This window comes from Chiloscyllium plagiosum, unplaced genomic scaffold (assembly GCF_037043375.1).
Source record: "Chiloscyllium plagiosum isolate Xiang-an unplaced genomic scaffold, Cpla_swu_hap1 HiC_scaffold_18, whole genome shotgun sequence".
In the NCBI taxonomy this organism is placed as follows: Eukaryota; Metazoa; Chordata; class Chondrichthyes; order Orectolobiformes; family Hemiscylliidae; genus Chiloscyllium; species Chiloscyllium plagiosum.
The window spans coordinates 40,307,926-40,327,123 of NW_028270156.1; the positions used below are offsets into that span (position 1 = coordinate 40,307,926).

At 42.2% G+C, this 19,198-nt stretch overlaps 1 protein-coding gene across 3 annotated transcripts in view; it reads left to right on the forward strand.

Moving 5' to 3' along the window:
* The window catches only part of rras2 (RAS related 2), a 95,559-nt gene that overhangs the window by 51,542 nt on the left and 24,819 nt on the right, over positions 1 to 19,198 (forward strand). The window contains exon 1 of one of the 3 annotated variants that reach the window (XM_043705820.2): positions 11,872 to 11,993. The exons of the other annotated variants lie outside the window; for them this stretch is intronic. Coding sequence (XP_043561755.1) covers positions 11,991 to 11,993 — 3 coding nt within the window. The 5' untranslated portion in view covers positions 11,872 to 11,990. Of the gene's footprint in view, positions 1 to 11,871; positions 11,994 to 19,198 lie in introns of those variants that run through there. 3 annotated transcript variants of the gene reach the window in all.

The following is a 19,198-nucleotide window of genomic DNA, read 5'->3' on the forward strand; positions in this document are numbered from 1 at the left end:
TTAAAGTAGCAGTTCTCTTGTGTAGCCTGGGCCAGAAGGTCTTAATGTCTCCCCCCCCCCCCCCCCCTTTGCAGCAGGGCGAAGATGCAAGATTGTTCTGCATTACCACTCCCTGGGGTATGCTATCAATTTTGCAAATCTGTGCTTGTTGAATTTCCCAGTCACCACAAAGCTATATAAGTTGCAAATGTCTGAACTCTTGCTTGCTTAGAGTGACAATGGATGTCCTGGATACATACATCCTGCTCATTCTGGTTCCATTGCACCCAAAGTTCTTCAATATCTGAGAAGGGTAAAGAGACCAGGCACATCAATTCCTGATAATAGTAAATAGAGACTTTGAAAAGCTATTAAACACTTTGTCATTAGTTAGGAGTGAAAATAAGATTCAGTGAGATGGTGAGATATCTCAACCTCCTGGTCTGGCAGTCTTCCCACTTTGTGACAGGACTGATTTGTGATTTCTCCAGATGAACTGAAAGATGGCAACCATTCTACCTTTGCTCGATTTTTTTTGAGTAATATAAATTTAAACTTGTGTTCCTTAATTATTCAGACCTCTTGGAGATGGCGCACTGTTCAATAGTCTCCACTTGAAGGTTACTTGTTTAAGAAAAATGTGTACATGACATAATGTCTTGCGCTCACTTTTGAAATGCTTTTTCAGGGCCACCTAGATTGGGACCTGAATATTGAAGGTTATGTGCCCTTTAGAAAGAACAGGAAGCTCTGAAAGGGTGAAGGAGTGACACGGTTAACTAAAGATAAATTCAGGAAACCTGGATATAGAAACAATCTGGAACCGTCTACATGATGAAGGCAAGAGGTCACCTGTGGGAGTCATATTCAGTAACCATTTAGTAAGGAAGGTATAATGGGAGTTTCTCAAGAGGGTACATTGATTATCCTGGAGTTTTTAACTTGCGTATAGATGAAAAAAATTAAATGGTCGGGAGGTAGTCTCCATGAGGAATTCATTGGATGTTTTCACTAACACTGCACTAGTATGTTATGGCACCAACCAGAGAGCAGGCTGTGCTAGCCCTGGTTTTGACCTATGAGAGAGGATTAATGACCTCAGAGAGAAAGCACCCCTGGGTAGTAATGATCATAATGATTAAATTTTACATAGTGTTTAAGGGAGAGAAGTGAGAATCCAAAACTGCTATTTTTAAGGGCATTCTGAGGCCATGTAAACAGTGCACATTTGCCAGCTCTATCAGTTTAGGTTAAGGATTGATCATCAGGGATGTAGTGCAAATAGTTTAAGGGATATTCCAGAAAGCGCAATAGATACATTCCAATAAATACAGTTTTTAAGGATGAACTCAGTGGACTGAAAAAAAAGGCACATACAGTTGTGCAAAGATAGGTGGTGGGTCACAAGATTGCTATTTTTTTATATTATGTGCAAAGAGTTGTGAAAAGATTTAATGAGGGAAAATTCAAGGGTATGAAAGGTTAGTCAAAACACAAGTTTCTTCAGATGTTTTAAAACAAAATATTTAACACAATCAATGTTGGTCCGACAGAAAAGGAGTCTGGGGAATTAGTAATGGAAGATGAAGAGTTAGCTGATGAATTGAATAGACATTTTGTATCAGCTTTCACCAAAGATGATGAAATAGCCTGGAAATAATTGTAAATACGGAATTGAAGGGGAGGGAGGAACTGAAAAGTTACAAATACCAGTGGAGTAGAACTGAGTAAATAGTTGGAAATGTGAGTTGACAAATCCCTTGGTCCTGATGGATTTCATCCTAGGGTCAAGAGTTACTAATGAGATAAATTAAATGCAATTTCATTTTCCAAAACATTTTTAGATTCAGGAAAGATTCATTTTAGATTGGAGAATAGTGGCACTGCTGCCTTACAACACCAGGGTCCCAGGTTTGATTTCACGCTTGGGTGACTGTCTGTGTGGAGTTTGCACATTCTCCCCGTGTCTGTGTGGGTTTCCTCCGGGTGCTTCGGTTTCCTCCCACAGTCCAAAGATTTGCAGGTCAGGTGAATTGGCCAAGCTAAATTGCTCACAGTGTTAGCTGCATTAGTCAGAGGGAAATGGGTCTGGATGGGTTACTCTTCGGAGGGGTGATGTGGACTTGTTGGGCTGAAGGGCCTGTCTCCACGCTGTAGGGAATCTAATCAAATTAACTCCTTTCATTCAAAAAAGAGATTGAGGCAGAAAGCAAAAGCTTCAGATTAAAGAGTTTAATATGTCATAGAGAAAATGTTAACACAGCATGTGGGTAAGTTCAAGGTAATCAGGCTGAGCCGACATGGTTTTAACAAAGGAAAATGATGTCTAACTAATTTATTGGAATTCTTTGAAGAAATAACTTGTGGGTAAGTTGATGTATTGTACTCAGATTTCTGGAAGGCCTTTGATAAGGTACCACATCAAAGGTTATGACAGAAAGGAATATTTTGTGGTGATGGGTTTACATTTTGGCATGAATGGAAGATTGGTTAGCGAACCAGAAGATGAAAGTAGGAATGAAAGACTTTTTCAGGCTGATGGAATGTCACAAATGGTGTGTCACAGGGTCGGTGCTGAGACTCAACTCTTTATAATTAAATGATTTGGGCGAAGGGCCAGAAGGTGTAGTAAGTTACATTTTCTGATGATGCAAAGATCAGTAGGCAGGTGTTATGAAGAAGACATGAGTATTCAAAGAGATAGAGGTTGTGAGTAAGTAAACATCTGGGTGGGCGGCATGGTGGCACAGCAGTTAGCACTGCTGCCTCAGCGCCAGAGACCTGGATTCAATTCCCGCCTCAGGCAACTGTCTGTGGAGTTTGCACATTCTCCCCATGTCTACGTGGGTTTGCTCCGGTTTCCTCCCACAGCCCCGAAATGTGCAGGTTAGGTGAATTGGCCATGCTAAATTACTCCTATTAGGTGAAGGGGTAAATGTAGGGGAATGGGTCTGGGTGGGTTGCTCTTCGGAGTGTCGGTGTGGACTTGTTGGGCCGACCCTCAAGTCGGCCATACTGTAAGTAATCTAACCTAATCTAATAATGTGGAGGAATTTTAGTAGAAAGCATTAAAAAAAATCTAAATGGTGAGAGATTGCAGACTTCTGAAATGCAGAAAGATCTGGATGTCCTCGTATATCAATTGTAGGAAGTTAGTACATAGGTTTAGCAAGTAATCAGGAAAGCTGATTTATTGCGAGGGATTTGAATGCAAGAATAATGAGGTTATGCTTCAGTTATACAGGGCATTGGTGGGAGTGTCACCATACTGGGCGGCACGGTGGCACAGTGGTTAGCACTGCTGCCTCACAGCGCCAGAGACCCGGGTTCAATTCCCGCCTCAGGCGACTGTCTGTGTGGAGTTTGCACATTCTCCCCGTGTCTGCGTGGGTTTCCTCCAGGTGCTCCAGTTTCCTCCCACTGTCCAAAAATGTTCAGGTCAGGTGAATTGGCCATGCTAATTTGCCCGTAGTGTTAGGTGCAGGGGTAAATGTAGGGGAATGGGTCTGGGTGGGTTGCGCTTCAGCGGGTCGGTGTGGACTTGTTGGGCTGAAGGGCCTGTTTCCACACTGTAATCTAATCTAAAAAACTGGCAGAAGGATGTTAATGCATTGGAATGCCAGAAATGTTTGATTGCCTTTTTATGAATGACTAGACAGGCTTGGCTGGTATCCTTTGGAGTTTACAAGAGTCAGAGGTAATTTATTTGAAACAAGATCCTGAGGGGACTTGACCGGGTGGATGTGGAAAGGATTTTGGGAGAATCCAGAAATGGGGTCATAGTTTAAAAATAAGGGGTCACCCATTTATGACACAGATGAGGAAAAGTGTTTTCTTTGAAGATTGAGTCTTGGAATTCCCTTCCTCAAAACACAGTGGAAGAATCTTTAAATATTTTTAAAACCGAGATGGATCGATTATTGATTACCAAGGGAATAAAAGTTATTGGGGTATGTAAGAATGTCAAGTTAAGGTTAAAAATCAGAACAGCTGTGATCCTTATTGAATGGCAGAGCAGGCTTTAAGGTTCAAGTGGCCTACTCCTGTTCCTTCCTTGGTCGAATGCTCGTAAGAATTGTCTGTATTTCAAGTAGCATGTGTTGATTGATTGGATGTTGCTGAAGCGAGGCTTTCTAATTCAAAGTGACAGTGTTGTGTGTTTTGTAACATTAACAATACTTTAAAATGTTTTTCTATTTACATGAGACTTCAAATGGGATTAAAGCTCCCCTTTATCAGTTTGTTTCTGTACATTTTGTTCACAAATATATTGTGGTTCTGTCGTGACTTTCATTATTTTGTCTTTGGTTTTGATTAATTTAAAACTGTATAATAATTTACTATTTTCTATCTGGGCAAAAGCATTTGGAGAGTTTTATAGGGAAAAGCTACATCAGTGAGTCATATAAAAGGATGTTGCCATCAGTTACATATTGAAATTTGTTAGTTGCTCATCAGTCTGGGCTGTTTCCTCCATTTTCTTGATGTTGATGCAATGCAGAAAATATGCCAGTGTTGTACTGCAAGGATGTGGTTACTGTAGCTATGTGCCTTCGTCCTACAGTCTTGTAATGTAGCATCTTGACTTGGAACTGCAGTACAATAACTTGAATCTAATTGAATTTACCACCATAGTAAACCTATTCTGGTCTTGTGTTTTGGATTGTGCAGCAATTTTGATGTGGGGTGAAGTGAAAAATATATTCTGCAACAGTGTAGTGGGTTATTTTAATATCTAAAGTAGCCCATTTAAATCAGTGTTTCAAATTTTTCTTAAATTTATATTTATATTTATCTATTGTCATGTGTTAAATGACAGGTAAGCTGGATGTTATTGACACCTCATTGTATTCTGATAACGAGACGGTAAGAATTAGGAGAACAAGTGCTTTTATTTTGGGTAGTTGGTGAGGATTCTTCCACTTCTCATCGTTTTAACTGGTAGCTATATCACCAATGACGTGAAAAATCAGATACTGCTATTAATTTTGTGGCATGAGAACTAAATGTTGTTTTATAGTCTGATCAAAAATTTACAAGTAGCTCTGTTGTGGGTGGGAAGTTGATGTTTCTCATACTGACCAATTTTGAAATGCTGTGATAAGCCAACTGTTCACAGTAGTGATAACTTGTCTGAAAATGTGATGCTGGAAAAGCGCAGCAGGTCAGGCAGCATCTCAGGAGCAGGAGAATCGACGTTTCAGGCATGAGCCCTTCTTCAGGAACTGGTGATAACTTGTCACCTTGTTGGCCAGCTTTGCAATTCCACCATGCCAATTATTATTTTAATTGTTCTGTCGAAGGATGTTTTCCATTGTAACTATCATTCTAGAATTACTCCAATGCCCGGGTAAATAGAAAATTTAGGACATTCTTATTCTATTGGTTATGCTTAATGGTCTCAGCTGTGTGTTTTTGTATTTCATGGAAAAGTGTTCTCATTTAAATCAATGTCTTGATACTATTGTAGTTTTTAACATTTTATTAAAAATTCAAAGAAATTGAACTGCAAAGAAATTGAACTTTTATAAAAATCTCCTAAGCTGATTTGCTTGCTTCCAAACTTGAAAACAACATGGCTAAGCACTATTTTTTGTTTTTGAAAGCAAGCGTTTAGATTGATCTTTGTGCTTCGACTTTAAAATCCATTCCTGAGTTCAGGATCCACTGGTAGACGTTTTTACTGTTGAGTTAGAGACTGTTAACTTAGGAATAACACTCCTGTTATTGACATAGCTATGCAGCAATATTTCACATTTTTGTGATGTATTATTACATAAAATTCACCAAGCCAATATTATTGACTTAACTTTGTGCAAAGAAATGTGATAATTCAGCTCGACTCTTTCCTTAAAGAGTTCCCTCTGTGTTGCAGGAAACTTGAAGCTTCTTTTACTACTGGGACCAATCCAAAGGTATTAAGATTAGATTAGGTTCCCTATAGTGTGGAAACAGGTCCTTCAGTCCAACAAGTCCACACCAACCCTCTGAAGAGTAACCCGCCCAGACCTATTTCCCTCTGACTAATGCACTTAACACTGTGGGCAATTTAGCACGGCCAATTTACCTGACCTGCAGGTCTTTGGACTGAGAGAGGAAACTGGGGCACCCGGAGGAAAGCCACACTGACACAGGGAGAATGTGCAAACTCCACACTGACAGTCGCCCAAGGTTGGAATCGAACCTGGGTCCCTGGTGCTGTGAGGCAGCAGTGCTAACCACTGAGCCATGCCGCCCCATGGATTCTTCTCTGTTTTATAAGTGATTTTCCAGAAGCAGAAGCACTTCACATCTGGGAGGCATGTTGGGCTCATTACCAGACTGACTACTTTCACCTGTTTGTTTGTGTGGCCATTGTTGTGATTTATGGGGATGACGTGATTGAACAGCAGTTAGCAACAGACCAGATGCTCCTTCATTTCAGCATATGAGTGGGGAAATTGTTTTAAGGAAGGCACGGAGCCTTTTGTACCAATTTTGTCTCTTGCTACAACCCTTTTGAATGGGATAACTTAATGTTGCTGTATCGCAACAAAGTTTTTAGCAGATGTGCTAAAATAATTTCATTATTTTAGGTTTCTCCAGGGTACAAGATTTATGGGTACCCTTCCATCAGCTTTCACAAAACAATCCTCCAAATTATCAGCTTTTTGTCTTGTCTGCTGGCAGATCGTCAACTACTTACTCACCCAAGCTATTATCTTTGAGGAATGTAGACTTCTTGGTCAAGTTTCAAACTAAACAAATCTTCCAATCTTTGAATTTCCTTTCCTCAAAAGGTAGTGGTGGAATTCTTAAATATTTTTAAGGCAGAGGTAGATTGATTCTTGATTACCAAAGGGTGAATGTTAATCAGTTTATTTTCCCCCTTGAGACTTCAAAACTGAGCTCGAGCCCTCACCCACATTGTGTGATGAATGCTAATATTAGTATTTTCTCTGCTTAAGGTGCAGACTGTATGTACGTTGATTTTTTTTTTCTCCTGACTTAATGATATATGTGGCAGCTAACCTTCTGGTCCCCATCTCTGTCAAGATGGCATGTGTTTTTTGTAGGGAGGTTCAAGTAGAACTGCAACTGAGCTATGCTTTTTCTTAAAAGCAAGCACATTGGGTCTGTGACTCAGAGGGATAATTTATATCTGTGCTGGCTTTGTTTCCTTCTCTGTTGGGTAGAAGTTCCCGATTCTGTAGCAAGTTCATATGTTTGTCTCTAATCTTTGCTTTTAAAAAAACATCTTTTTAATTGTAATTAGCTCCAAACTTTTGGAATTATTTTCACCAGAGATTCGAACCAATTTCTGAACCAGATCTTTCCACTTAACACATTTAGTACCTAAAGCCAAATTATTAAAAAAGCTAAACTTTAATCCAGAACATTTGAATTATGATTTACATTTTTCCAGCACTGGTGAATAGCAACTTTATTTCTCAAATGTAAATTTTTTAAAAGTTGGTTATGGATGATCTGTACTATAGCATTGCTATTGTGGGTTTATGTGTTTTTAATTTTAAAATTTTAAATATACCGAGATATTGGGAATGTGTGTAGAGAGGTCTTGCAATAGAAATCATCTTTTATAGATGTTTGCTAAACTCTTTGTGATACAACAATGTTAAGTTATCCCAGCAGTTTTAAAACTTACAATGAATTAAAACTTATTCAGTGCACATTAGCTCACTGTACACAAAGCAAGCTTGTTATCTGTTCCTTCCTTGTTCAGACACAGATCCTGGATTGATTTTGGATTAACTGCAGGAAGGGTGCTCAGCATCTTTGTTAAAATGAGGACATTTTTCTTATGAAAATTCAGTGTATTTGGGCAGAGAAAGCATATAGTTCTCATTAGACAACAAGGCTTTGTACTGTCATCCTGGCTAAGTGTATGCATTTGGAGAGATATAATATCCTGTTTGTTTTATTCTGGACTTCTCCTTTTCATGTTTATTTGAGAGCTCTGAAATAAGTCATAGTCATAGAGATGTACAGCATGGAAACAGACCCTTCAGTCCAACCTGACCATGCCGACCAGATATCCCAACCCAATTTAGTCCCACCTGCCAGCACTTGGCCCATATCCCTCCAAACCCTTCCTATTCATCTATCCGTCCAAATGTTGCAATTGTACCAGCCTACCACATCCTGTGGCAGCTCATTCCATACACGTACCACCCTCTGTGTGAAAAAGTTGCCCCTTAGATCTCTTTTATATCTTTCCCCCTTCACCCTATACCTATGCCCTCTAGTTCTGGACTCCCGACCCCAGGGAAAAGACTTTGTCTATTTATCCTATCCATGCTCCGCATAATTTTGTAAACCTCTGTAAGGTCACCCCTCAGCCTCTGACACTCCAGGGAAACAGCCCCAGCCTGTACAGCCTCTCCCTATAGCTCAAATCCTCCAACCCTGGCAACATAATGCTGTTACACATGCATTGCTTAAAAACTTTTACACATATTTCATGTAATATGGTGTAATGCATGCGGTTTTAATTAATAAATACATGTCTTGTGGGGCTTTAGCATTTCAGTCCTTCAATTTTAGTAGTATTGTATTTTAAGTTTGGTATTTACAGGTGTTGGAATGACCTAACTTTGCTTCAAAATTGCATCATCTTATTAATGTTACTCTCAAAGAGTAGATTGAACAATGGAGTTCATTCTGGATGTAGGTTTGCTCACTGAGCTGGAAGGTTCGTTTTCAGATATTTCATTACCATACTAGGTAACCTCTTCAGTGAGCCTCCGAATGAAGCACTGGTGGTGCAGCCCGCTTTCTATTTATATGTTTGGGTTTCCTTGGGTTGGTGATGTCATCTCCTGTGGTGACATAATTTCTTCATTTTCTTAGGATGGTAAATGGGATCCAAGTCCATGTGTTTGTTGACAGCGTTCCATTTGGAATGCCATGTTTCGAGGAATTCTCATGCGTGTCTCTGTTTGGCTTGTCCTTGGATGGATGTGTTGTCCCAGTTGAAGTGGTGTCCTTGCTCACCCGTCTATAAGGATACTAGTGAGAGAGGGTCATGTCGTTTTGTGGCTGGTTGATGTTCATGTATTCTGGTGGCTAGTTTTCTGCCTGTCTGTCCAATTTAGTGTTTGTTACAATTCTTGCAAAAGTACCCTTACTGGCATAAAATTCACTAAAGAAGGGGAAAACAACAACAAATTGCCATTCCTAGATCTTGCAGTAGAGCAAACAGCCAATGGGAAACTTCAAGCCAGCGCCTACAGGAAAACAATACATACGAACCAGATATTGACAGAACACGTCCAGAAACCTGAACCAATCTTCCCTACATCAAAGACATCTCAGAAATGATGCCACACTAGTCAGACTCCTTGGCATCATGGTAGCCCACAAACCCACCAACACACTGAAACAGCAGCTAATGAACTTGAAAGACCTTATACAGACAACAAGTAAAACTAATGTCATTTACAAAATACCTTGCAAGAGTTGTAACAAACACTACATTGGACAAACAGGCGGAAAGCTAGCCACCAGGATACATGAACATCAACCAGCCACAAAATGGCATGACCCTCTCTCACTAGTATCCTTATAGACGGATGAGCAAGGACACCGCTGCTTCAACTGGGACAACACATCCATCCTAGGACAAGCCAGACCAAGACACTCGCGAGAATTCTTAGAAGCATGGCATTCCAACGGGAACTCTATCAAAAAACACATTGACTTGGATCCCACTTATCACCAGCATCTCTTCCCCCTCCTGAGAAAAAAACAGGAAATGACATCATGTGAAATGATGTCACCACAGGAAATAGCATCACCAACCCAAGGAAACCCAAACACAAATAGAAAGGGGGCTACACCACCAGTGCTTCATCTGGAGGCCCACTGAAAATGTTACCTCGTATGGTGACAAAACATCTGAAAACGAACCTTCCAGCTCAGCAAGCAAACCTGTATCCAGAACCTCAACCTGAGCTACAAATCTTCTCAAAGCTTGCTAATGGAGTTCATTGCATGAACTGAAATTGTTTTGCAAATATCTGAAGCATGCTTCAACAATTACAAATAGTTATTTTTGTTTCATGGAATGTGTGTCACAGACGAGGTCAAAATTTGTTTTTAGTGTAACAAATAGATTTTTGACAAGTCTTTGATAATTTAATGACACCATTACTTGGGACTAGCTTTTATATTTCAGATTTATTTAGTTGGACTTTAAATCTTACCAGGGCAACTGATGGAATTTAAACCCTGGCTTTGGGAGCGTTAGTCTGACCAGTATCATTACCTCTATTGTAGGCATTAAACAAATATTAATCTTAACTCGGTAAAATCGTTCTGTTCCTGGTAAATCGGTTTAATCTGTTCTAATTTTACGATCCTTCTGTTTCTTGCATGTACAGTAAAAATGTGCTGAGATTTCACAGTTTTATGTAATACAACAGTCAGCTCAAAAGACCTAGCGATTTCTATTCCGTTGAAGGGTGACCAATAAGTGGAAATGTCAGAACCAGCATTAGCAAAAAAAAAAGCATTAGGAAACGTTTTTCTTAACAAGGAGCATTGATCTCAAATGCTCTACCTGATGTTAAAGTCAGTTTGTGACCTTCAACAAAAAAACCTTTGAATAAGCACCTGAAAGGGAGGTTTGGGGGCAATTACAATCCATGGAAAAAGAGAACTAAAGTTTGTTTGCATTCCTTTTGCAGAGTGTTTTATCAACGGTATCATTCTGTGCTGTCACCATATAATTTTTTTTAAGTGACCGAGCAAGCATTGCTTTTGTTCGTTTGGGCTTGGCCTTTTCATACTTGATAAAACTTGATGAATATTTGTTTTGAATAACATTTCACATGACAGTAAGTTAACTAGTTCTATAATGATGCCATTGTTAAACGAATCAGTAGTTTTCATTCATGTTGTCATGATTTTCTTGATTCCCTTATCCCAGGAAAGCTCCAAATTGATAGACAACTGAGATTGGCTTCAATTTTTCTTTGTAATTTGTGTAAAAGTGCATTCTTCCATTCATTGAATTAAACTCTGCACTTGTCCTTGAATAGAGGAAATAATTAATAGTTACTGGTGTTTGCACTCCCAAGTATTGAAGAGTATGGTTTTGAACTAAAAGTTTTTTCAGAAGTAACTAAAGCTCTCATACATTGTTCACGGAAGGGTCCCAGGTTCAGTTCCAGCCTCTGGCGACTGTCTGGAGTTTGCACATTCTCCCTGTGTCTGCGTGCATTTCCTCCAGGTGCTCTGGTTTCCTCCCACAGTCCAAAGATGTGCAGGTCAGGTGAATTGGCCATGCTAAATTGCCCATAGCGTTCGGTACGTTAGTCAGAGGGAAATGGGTCTGGGTGGGTTACTCTCCTTCGGAGGGTCGGTGTGGACTGATTGGGCCAAAGGGCCTGTTTCCACACTATTTGTCACAAGTCTCAGAATTTGACCTGTGCCATAAGATGTTGCATTAATTTTTAAACTAAGTTGAGAAATAGCCTTTGACTTTTACCTCAAAGATTATAAGTAATAGTGTACATATATTTTTCCCTTGTTGGATTTACATGATTTATAAATCATTATTAGAATTTACACAGCCTTGAAACTTGTGATAGTGCTGTTTCCAAAGTGAGAACATTACTTTCAGTTTTGAAAATCATTTTCTTTTTGGGAAATGATGGGCATTTGAGAATATGGCTTAATTTTTATGATTTGATAAATCAATTCCTGATCCACTTCAAGTAATTTCCCAAATCTATTTGCAGTAAGTTGTTTTCTCGTAAATATTACTGCAAAATGGACTTTGGTGGAGGGGTCAGGGTGTAGCTGAGCGTGAGGCTTATTTCTGTGATTTGCTTTGCTCAAATTGGACTCTGGAAGGAGCAACTATGCTCTGTTATGAAATATTAGTCATTGCTGTTATTAGGTTTTGAGTAGTGATTTTTATATTTTTTTTGAGGCAATCTTTTGATATTCAAGTATTTTATAAATTAATCAGAATAATTCCAGTTGTTAGAAAACTCCCTTTGACCATGGTAAGTAGTGAGCATATTGAACATCTAAGTGAGTTGTGAGAATGGCCAGAGCTGGCACTTTATTGTGAGCAGTTTTGAGTAGAAGGATTCAGCTGTGATACATATGTAAACTTTTGATTCATCTGAATAATCAGTAGTGTGGATATATTTTTACGTATTAAGACTGTCATACTGCAAATGTGACTTTGCTGTATAGGATTCAAGATTTTTGATAAAACGCATTTTGGAATTTTGAGGCTTTGGGAATACCTCGTAGTTTTACCAGCATGCTTCTATTTGGATCAAACACTTTTACTTTTGGCAAATTTAATCTATTGGAAATAGACTATAATAATTTTATTCTCAAGACTTTTGAATATTTTAAGGATTTTTTTTAAGTAGAGTATGTTAACTGATTTGATGTAACATGTATCATGCTTTGTGCAGATTCATTAAATAAATAGGCTTCCCATTAAATAATCACTTTTTTTACAATATTGACTGAAACCTTAGTTTATTTTGTTCCTGCATTTTCTTTATTCAGTTAACTATAACTATCTTAATAGTCTGTCAAGTATAGAAGAGAGATTAGTGTTACTAATTTACAGGTTACTTTGTTTCAAATATTAGACTATAAATCAGTGGCAAGGTACATGGTGGGAGGCTACCAACACACTTTTGAAAATGTTCCCTCAATACAGTGATCATTCAGGAGAAAGTGAGGTCTGCAGATGCTGGAGATCAGAGATGGAAATGTGTTGCTGGAAAAGCGCAGCAGGTCAGGCAGCATCTAGGGAACAGGAGAATCGACGTTTTGGGCATTAGCCCTTCTTCAGGAATGAGGAAAGTTGGTCCAGCAGGCTAAGATAAAAGCTAGGGAGGAGGGACTTGGGGGAGGGGCGTCGGAAATGTGATAGGTGGAAAGAGGTCAAGGTGAGGGTGATAGGTCAGACTGGGGTGGGGGCGGAGAGGTCGGGAAGAAGATTGCAGGTTAGGAAGGCGGTGCTGAATTTGATGGATTTGACTGAGACAGGCTGGGGGGAGGGGAAATGAGGAAACTGGTGAAATCCGAGTTCATCCCTTGTGGTTGTAGGGTTCCTAGCCGGAAGATGAGGCGTTCTTCCTCCAACCGTCGTTTCGCTGTGGTCTGACGATGGAGGAGTCCAAAGACCTGCATATCCTTGGTGGAGTGGGAGGGGGAATTGAAATGTTGAGCTACAGGGTGGTTGGGTTGGTTGGTCCGGGTGTCCCAGAGGTGTTCTCTGAAACGCTCCGCAAGTAGGCGGCCTGTCTCCCCAATATAGAGGAGGCCACATCGGGTGCAAAGGATGCAATAGATGATATGTGTGGAGGTACAGGTGAATCTGTGGCGGATATGGAAGTTTCCTTTGGGGCCGAGGGGGGAGGTGAGGGCGCAAGTCTTGCACCTCCTGCAGTGGAGGTTGGGTTGGTGGGGGGGTGTGGATCTGACGAGGGAGTCACGGAGGGAGTGGTCTTTACGGAATGCTGATAGGGGAGGGGAGGGAAATATATCCTTGGTGGTGGGATCCGTTTGGAGGTGGCGGAAATGACGGTGGATGATGCGCTGTACATGGAGGTTAGTGGGGTGGTAGGTGAGGACCAGTGGGGTTCTGTCCTGGTGGCGGTTGGAGGGGCGGGGTTCAAGGGCGGAGGATCGGGAAGTGGAAGAGATGCGGTGGAGGGCATCGTCGACCACGTCGGGGGGGAAATTGCGGTCCTTGAAGAAGGAGGCCATCTGGGATGTGCGTTTTTGGAACTGGTCCTCCTGGGAGCAGATGCGGCGGAGTCGAAGGAATTGGGAGAATGGGATGGCGTTTTTACAGGGGGCAGGATGGGAGGAGGTGCAGTCCAGGTAGCTGTGGGAGTCGGTCGGTTTGTAGTAGATATCCGTGTTGATTCGGTCGCCTGAGATAGAAATAGGAAGGGGAGGGAGGAATCTGAGACTGTCCAGGTGAATTTGAGGTCGGGGTGGAAGGTGTTGGTGAAGTTGATGAACTGTTCAACCTCCTCGTGGGAGCACGAGGCTGCGCCGATACAGTCATCGATGTAGCGGAGGAAAAGGTGGGGGGTGGGGCCAGTGTAGTTGCGGAAGATGGATTGTTCCACATATCCTACGAAGAGGCAGGCATAGCTGGGGCCCATGCGGGTGCCCATGGCTACTCCTTTCGTTTGGAGGAAGTGGGAGGATTGGAAAGAGAAGTTGTTCAGGGTGAGGACCAGTTCAGTCAGTCGAAGGAGGGTGTCAGTGGAAGGGTACTGGTCGGTACGGCGGGAAAGAAAGAAGCGGAGGGCTTTGAGTCCTTCGTGATGGGGGATGGAGGTGTACAGGGACTGGATGTCCCTGTACACCTCCATCCATGGACATCCAGTCCCTGTACACCTCCATCCATGGACATCCAGTCCCTGTACACCTCCATCCATGGACATCCAGTCCCTGTACACCTCCATCCATGGACATCCAGTCCCTGTACACCTCCATCCATGGACATCCAGTCCCTGTACACCTCCATCCATGGACATCCAGTCCCTGTACACCTCCATCCATGGACATCCAGTCCCTGTACACCTCCATCCATGGACATCCAGTCCCTGTACACCTCCATCCATGGACATCCAGTCCCTGTACACCTCCATCCATGGACATCCAGTCCCTGTACACCTCCATCCATGGACATCCAGTCCCTGTACACCTCCATCCATGGACATCCAGTCCCTGTACACCTCCATCCATGGACATCCAGTCCCTGTACACCTCCATCCATGGACATCCAGTCCCTGTACACCTCCATCCATGGACATCCAGTCCCTGTACACCTCCATCCATGGACATCCAGTCCCTGTACACCTCCATCCATGGACATCCAGTCCCTGTACACCTCCATCCATGGACATCCAGTCCCTGTACACCTCCATCCATGGACATCCAGTCCCTGTACACCTCCATCCATGGACATCCAGTCCCTGTACACCTCCATCCATGGACATCCAGTCCCTGTACACCTCCATCCATGGACATCCAGTCCCTGTACACCTCCATCCCCCATCACGAAGGACTCAAAGCCCTCCGCTTCTTTCTTACCCTCCACCGCATCTCTTCCACTTCCCGATCCTCCGCCCTTGAACCCCGCCCCTCCAACCGCCACCAGGACAGAACCCCACTGGTCCTCACCTTCCACCCCACTAACCTCCATGTACAGCGCGTCATTTCCGCCACCTCCAAACGGACCCCACCACCAAGGATATATTTCCCTCCCCCCCCCCCCCCCTATCAGCATTCCGTAAAGACCACTCCCTCCGTGACTCCCTCGTCAGATCCACACCCCCCACCAACCCAACCTCCACTCCCGGCACCTTCCCCTGCAACCGCAGGAGGTGCAAGACTTGCGCCCTCACCTCCCCCCTCACCTCCCTCCAAGGCCCCAAAGGAAACTTCCATATCCGCCACAGATTCACCTGTATCTCCACACACATCATCTATTGCATCCTTTGCACCCGATGTGGCCTCCTCTATATTGGGGAGACAGGCCGCCTACTTGCGGAGCGTTTCAGAGAACACCTCTGGGACACCCAGACCAACCAACCCAACCACCCTGTAGCTCAACATTTCAATTCCCCCTCCCACTCCACCAAGGATATGCAGGTCTTTGGACTCCTCCATCGTCAGACCACAGCGAAACGACGGTTGGAGGAAGAACGCCTCATCTTCCGGCTAGGAACCCTACAACCACAAGGGATGAACTCGGATTTCACCAGTTTCCTCATTTCCCCTCCCCCCAGCCTGTCTCAGTCAAATCCATCAAATTCAGCACCGCCTTCCTAACCTGCAATCTTCTTCCCGACCTCTCCGCCCCCACCCCAGTCTGACCTATCACCCTCACCTTGACCTCTTTCCACCTATCACATTTCCGACACCCCTCCCCCAAGTCCCTCCTCCCTATCTTTTATCTTACCCTGCTGGACCAACTTTCCTCATTCCTGAAGAGGGGCTAATACCCAAAACGTCGATTCTCCTGTTCCCTAGATGCTGCCTGACCTGCTGCGCTTTTCCAGCAACACATTTCCAACAGTGATCATTCAGTCATGTGAGAACTTCCATTGTGGAGTTATAATTTTATGGTGGGCTGCCTGAAATGTTCCGCAAGTCTGATGTTAAATAACATTTGTCTTGGCTTATGATAGCTACTAAATTGTGACTTATGGATGTCTGTTGGCATCAACAGATTTCCATTTCTTGGTAGCATGGATCACCTTGAGACACAAGTTTGTGACACACAAATTGCATCTGGTCCCTGAAGAGCATTCTTTTCCAAGTGACTTGCTGGCCAAGTAGGGCGACTCTAATATTAATTGTGAGCAGCAAACTACTGTTCATCAGTCTTCTGACAGGGTTGTCAATTATATGGTATTCTAATTTATTGAAGATGAGTCAAATGATTTGAAACTGACAGTATAATTTATGGTGGCTATTTTGTTGTCAATAAGCAATAGATCATTTAAAAGTTAGCATTTAAGTCATGATTTACAGGGTAGTGCAAGCATTAATGCTATCCATTGTTTGGGTCTAGCTGAATGTTACCACCTCCTGCTTTGGTTAGAGCACTAATATAAAGATTTGGACTTTGATATCAATTCTGAAGTGAGAACGTTCTTGTCCTGAAGTAACCATGATTGGCAAAAATCAAGATAAGTCATTTGATGTTTCACTTATTTGAGGTATGATAAGTTGCAAAGGTTCAATGCATGCTGGTCTGTCTTTCCCATTAATCCTGAGACTTGTGGGCCGTTCCTTGATTCCTACGTTCTGGTCTTTGGGCTCAACATCTCTTGAGATTTTAGCTTGGCCAACTTCAGTCCAGCATATGTACATGTCTTTTACAGTTTTAAGATTTCAACTCCAGTGGATCTCTTTTCCACCCACAAATTACTCATTCACAAAACTGCAGAAGCTCCCTTGTGCACAGTCTTATAGAAAGTTGTTTCCACGAAAGACTATAAGCTTTCCAAATGGCTGTGTATCATACAGATTGTCACATGCTTGGTTTTAGCAGACTGAATCACTAATACTGGATATTTATGGCATTCCTCAATTTGAGGCATTTTAAAAGTCATATTGTATTGTTATGACAGTCTGTTAACTGGCAATGTTTATGCACATCTTGGCTTCCGACCAAGTGCACCACTTCTAGCACGCTCTCCCCCAGCGAGTGTCCTATCAGAAATAATTATTCTGGGCAAGTTTAAGATGGAGTTATTTTCATACCTTTTTTTGCACATAGCTTTTACAACATTGAGTTTTAGCACCCGAAATCCACAAACTTTTTATCCAGTGTTAAAAGATTTTGTGCAATATGTAAAGCATCCCTACCTTCCCTGCAATAGTTTTACTTTAACTTTCAGCTTATGACCAGAGGCCCTGTTATGTTCTCTGATTGGTATCCAGTTTGGTTTGGTTTGTAGTTGATCCAGGTTGCAGGAGTGCTTGTTGTCCATAAAGATTACTGTTAAAATGTTGTACTGCAGGATGCACATCTTCTATATAGAGCCATAGAGCTGTAGGGCATGGAAACCGATCCTTTGGTCCAACTCATCCATGCTGACTGGATATCCTACTCCCATTTGCCAGCATTTCACCCATATCCCTCTAAACCCTTCCTATTCATATACACATCCAGATGCCTTTTAAATGCTCTAATTGTACCAGCTTCCACCACTTCCTGTAACAGCACCACCCTCTGCATGAAAAGGTTGTCCCTTAGGTCAGTTTTAAATTATTCCCCCCTCACCCTAAACCTATACCCTCTAGTTTTGGACTGCCCTGCCCTCCATCACGTCTCTCAAACTTGCTTGAGTTTTTTGAAGAAGTAACAAAGACGATTGATCCACATGTGATCTATATGGACTTCAGTAAGGCATTTGACAAGGTTCCCCATGGGACACTGATTAGCAAGGTTAGATCTCATGGAATACATTTGGACACACAACTGGCTCGAAGGCAGAAGACAGAGGGTGGTGGTGGAGGGTTGTTTTTCAGACTGGAGGCCTGTGACCAGTGGAGTGCCACAAGGATCGGTGCTGGATCCTCTACTTCTCGTCATTTACATAATTGATTTGGATGCGAGCATAAGAGGTACAGTTAGTAAGTTTGTATGTGACACCAAAGTTGGAGATGTAGTGGACAGCGAAGAGGGTTACCACAGATTACAACAGGATCTGGACCAGATGGGCCAATGGGCTGAGAAGTGGCAGATGGAGTTTAATTCAGATAAATGCGAGGTGCTGTATTTTGGGAACGCAGATCTTTGCAGGACTTAATGGTAAGGTCCGAGGGAGTGTTGCTGAATGAAGAGACCTTGGAGTGCAGGTTCATAACTCCTTGAAAGTGGAGTTGCAGGTAGATAGGATAGTGAAGAAGGCGTTTGGTATGCTTTCCTTTATTTGTCAGGATTTGGAGATGTCGGTGTTGGACTGGGGTGTACAAAGTTAAAAATCATACACCAGGTTATAGTCCAACAGGTTTAATTGGAAGTACACTAGCTTTCAGAGTGATGCTCCTTCATCAGGTGATAGTGGAGGGCTCGATCGTAACACAGAATTTATAGCAAAAATTTACAGTGTGATGTAACTGAAATTATACATGGAAAAATTGATTGTCTGTTAAGCCTTTCATCTGTAAGAATCTGATAGTTTCACTTCTTTCATGTGTAAATCACAAAACCTTATTTTAAAAAGTTGCATTCTTGGGTTAGCTGTTAACAATGGTGATAGCTAGACAATATGTTGAAGGTGTTGGCCCCCTGTGTTCTCTCTGTCTATGCCATGATCTTTAGAGAACACAGGGGGCCAACACTTTCAACATATTGTCTAGCTATCACCATTGTTAACAGCTAACCCGAGTATGCAACTTCTGAAGAAAAAAAGGTTTTGTGATTTACACGTGAAAGAAGTGAAACTATCACTGACAGCTAGTATGCTTCCAATTAAACCTGTTGGACTATAACCTGGTGTTGTGTGATTTTTAACTTTATTGGTCAGAGAATTGAGTACAGGAGTTGGGAGGTCATGTTGCGGCTGTACAGGACATTGGTAAGGCCACTGTTGGAGTATTGCGTGCAATTCTGGTCTCCTTTCTATTGGAAAGATGTTGTGAAACATGAAAGGGTTCAGAAAAGATTTACAAGGATGTTGCCAGGGTTGGAGGATTTGAG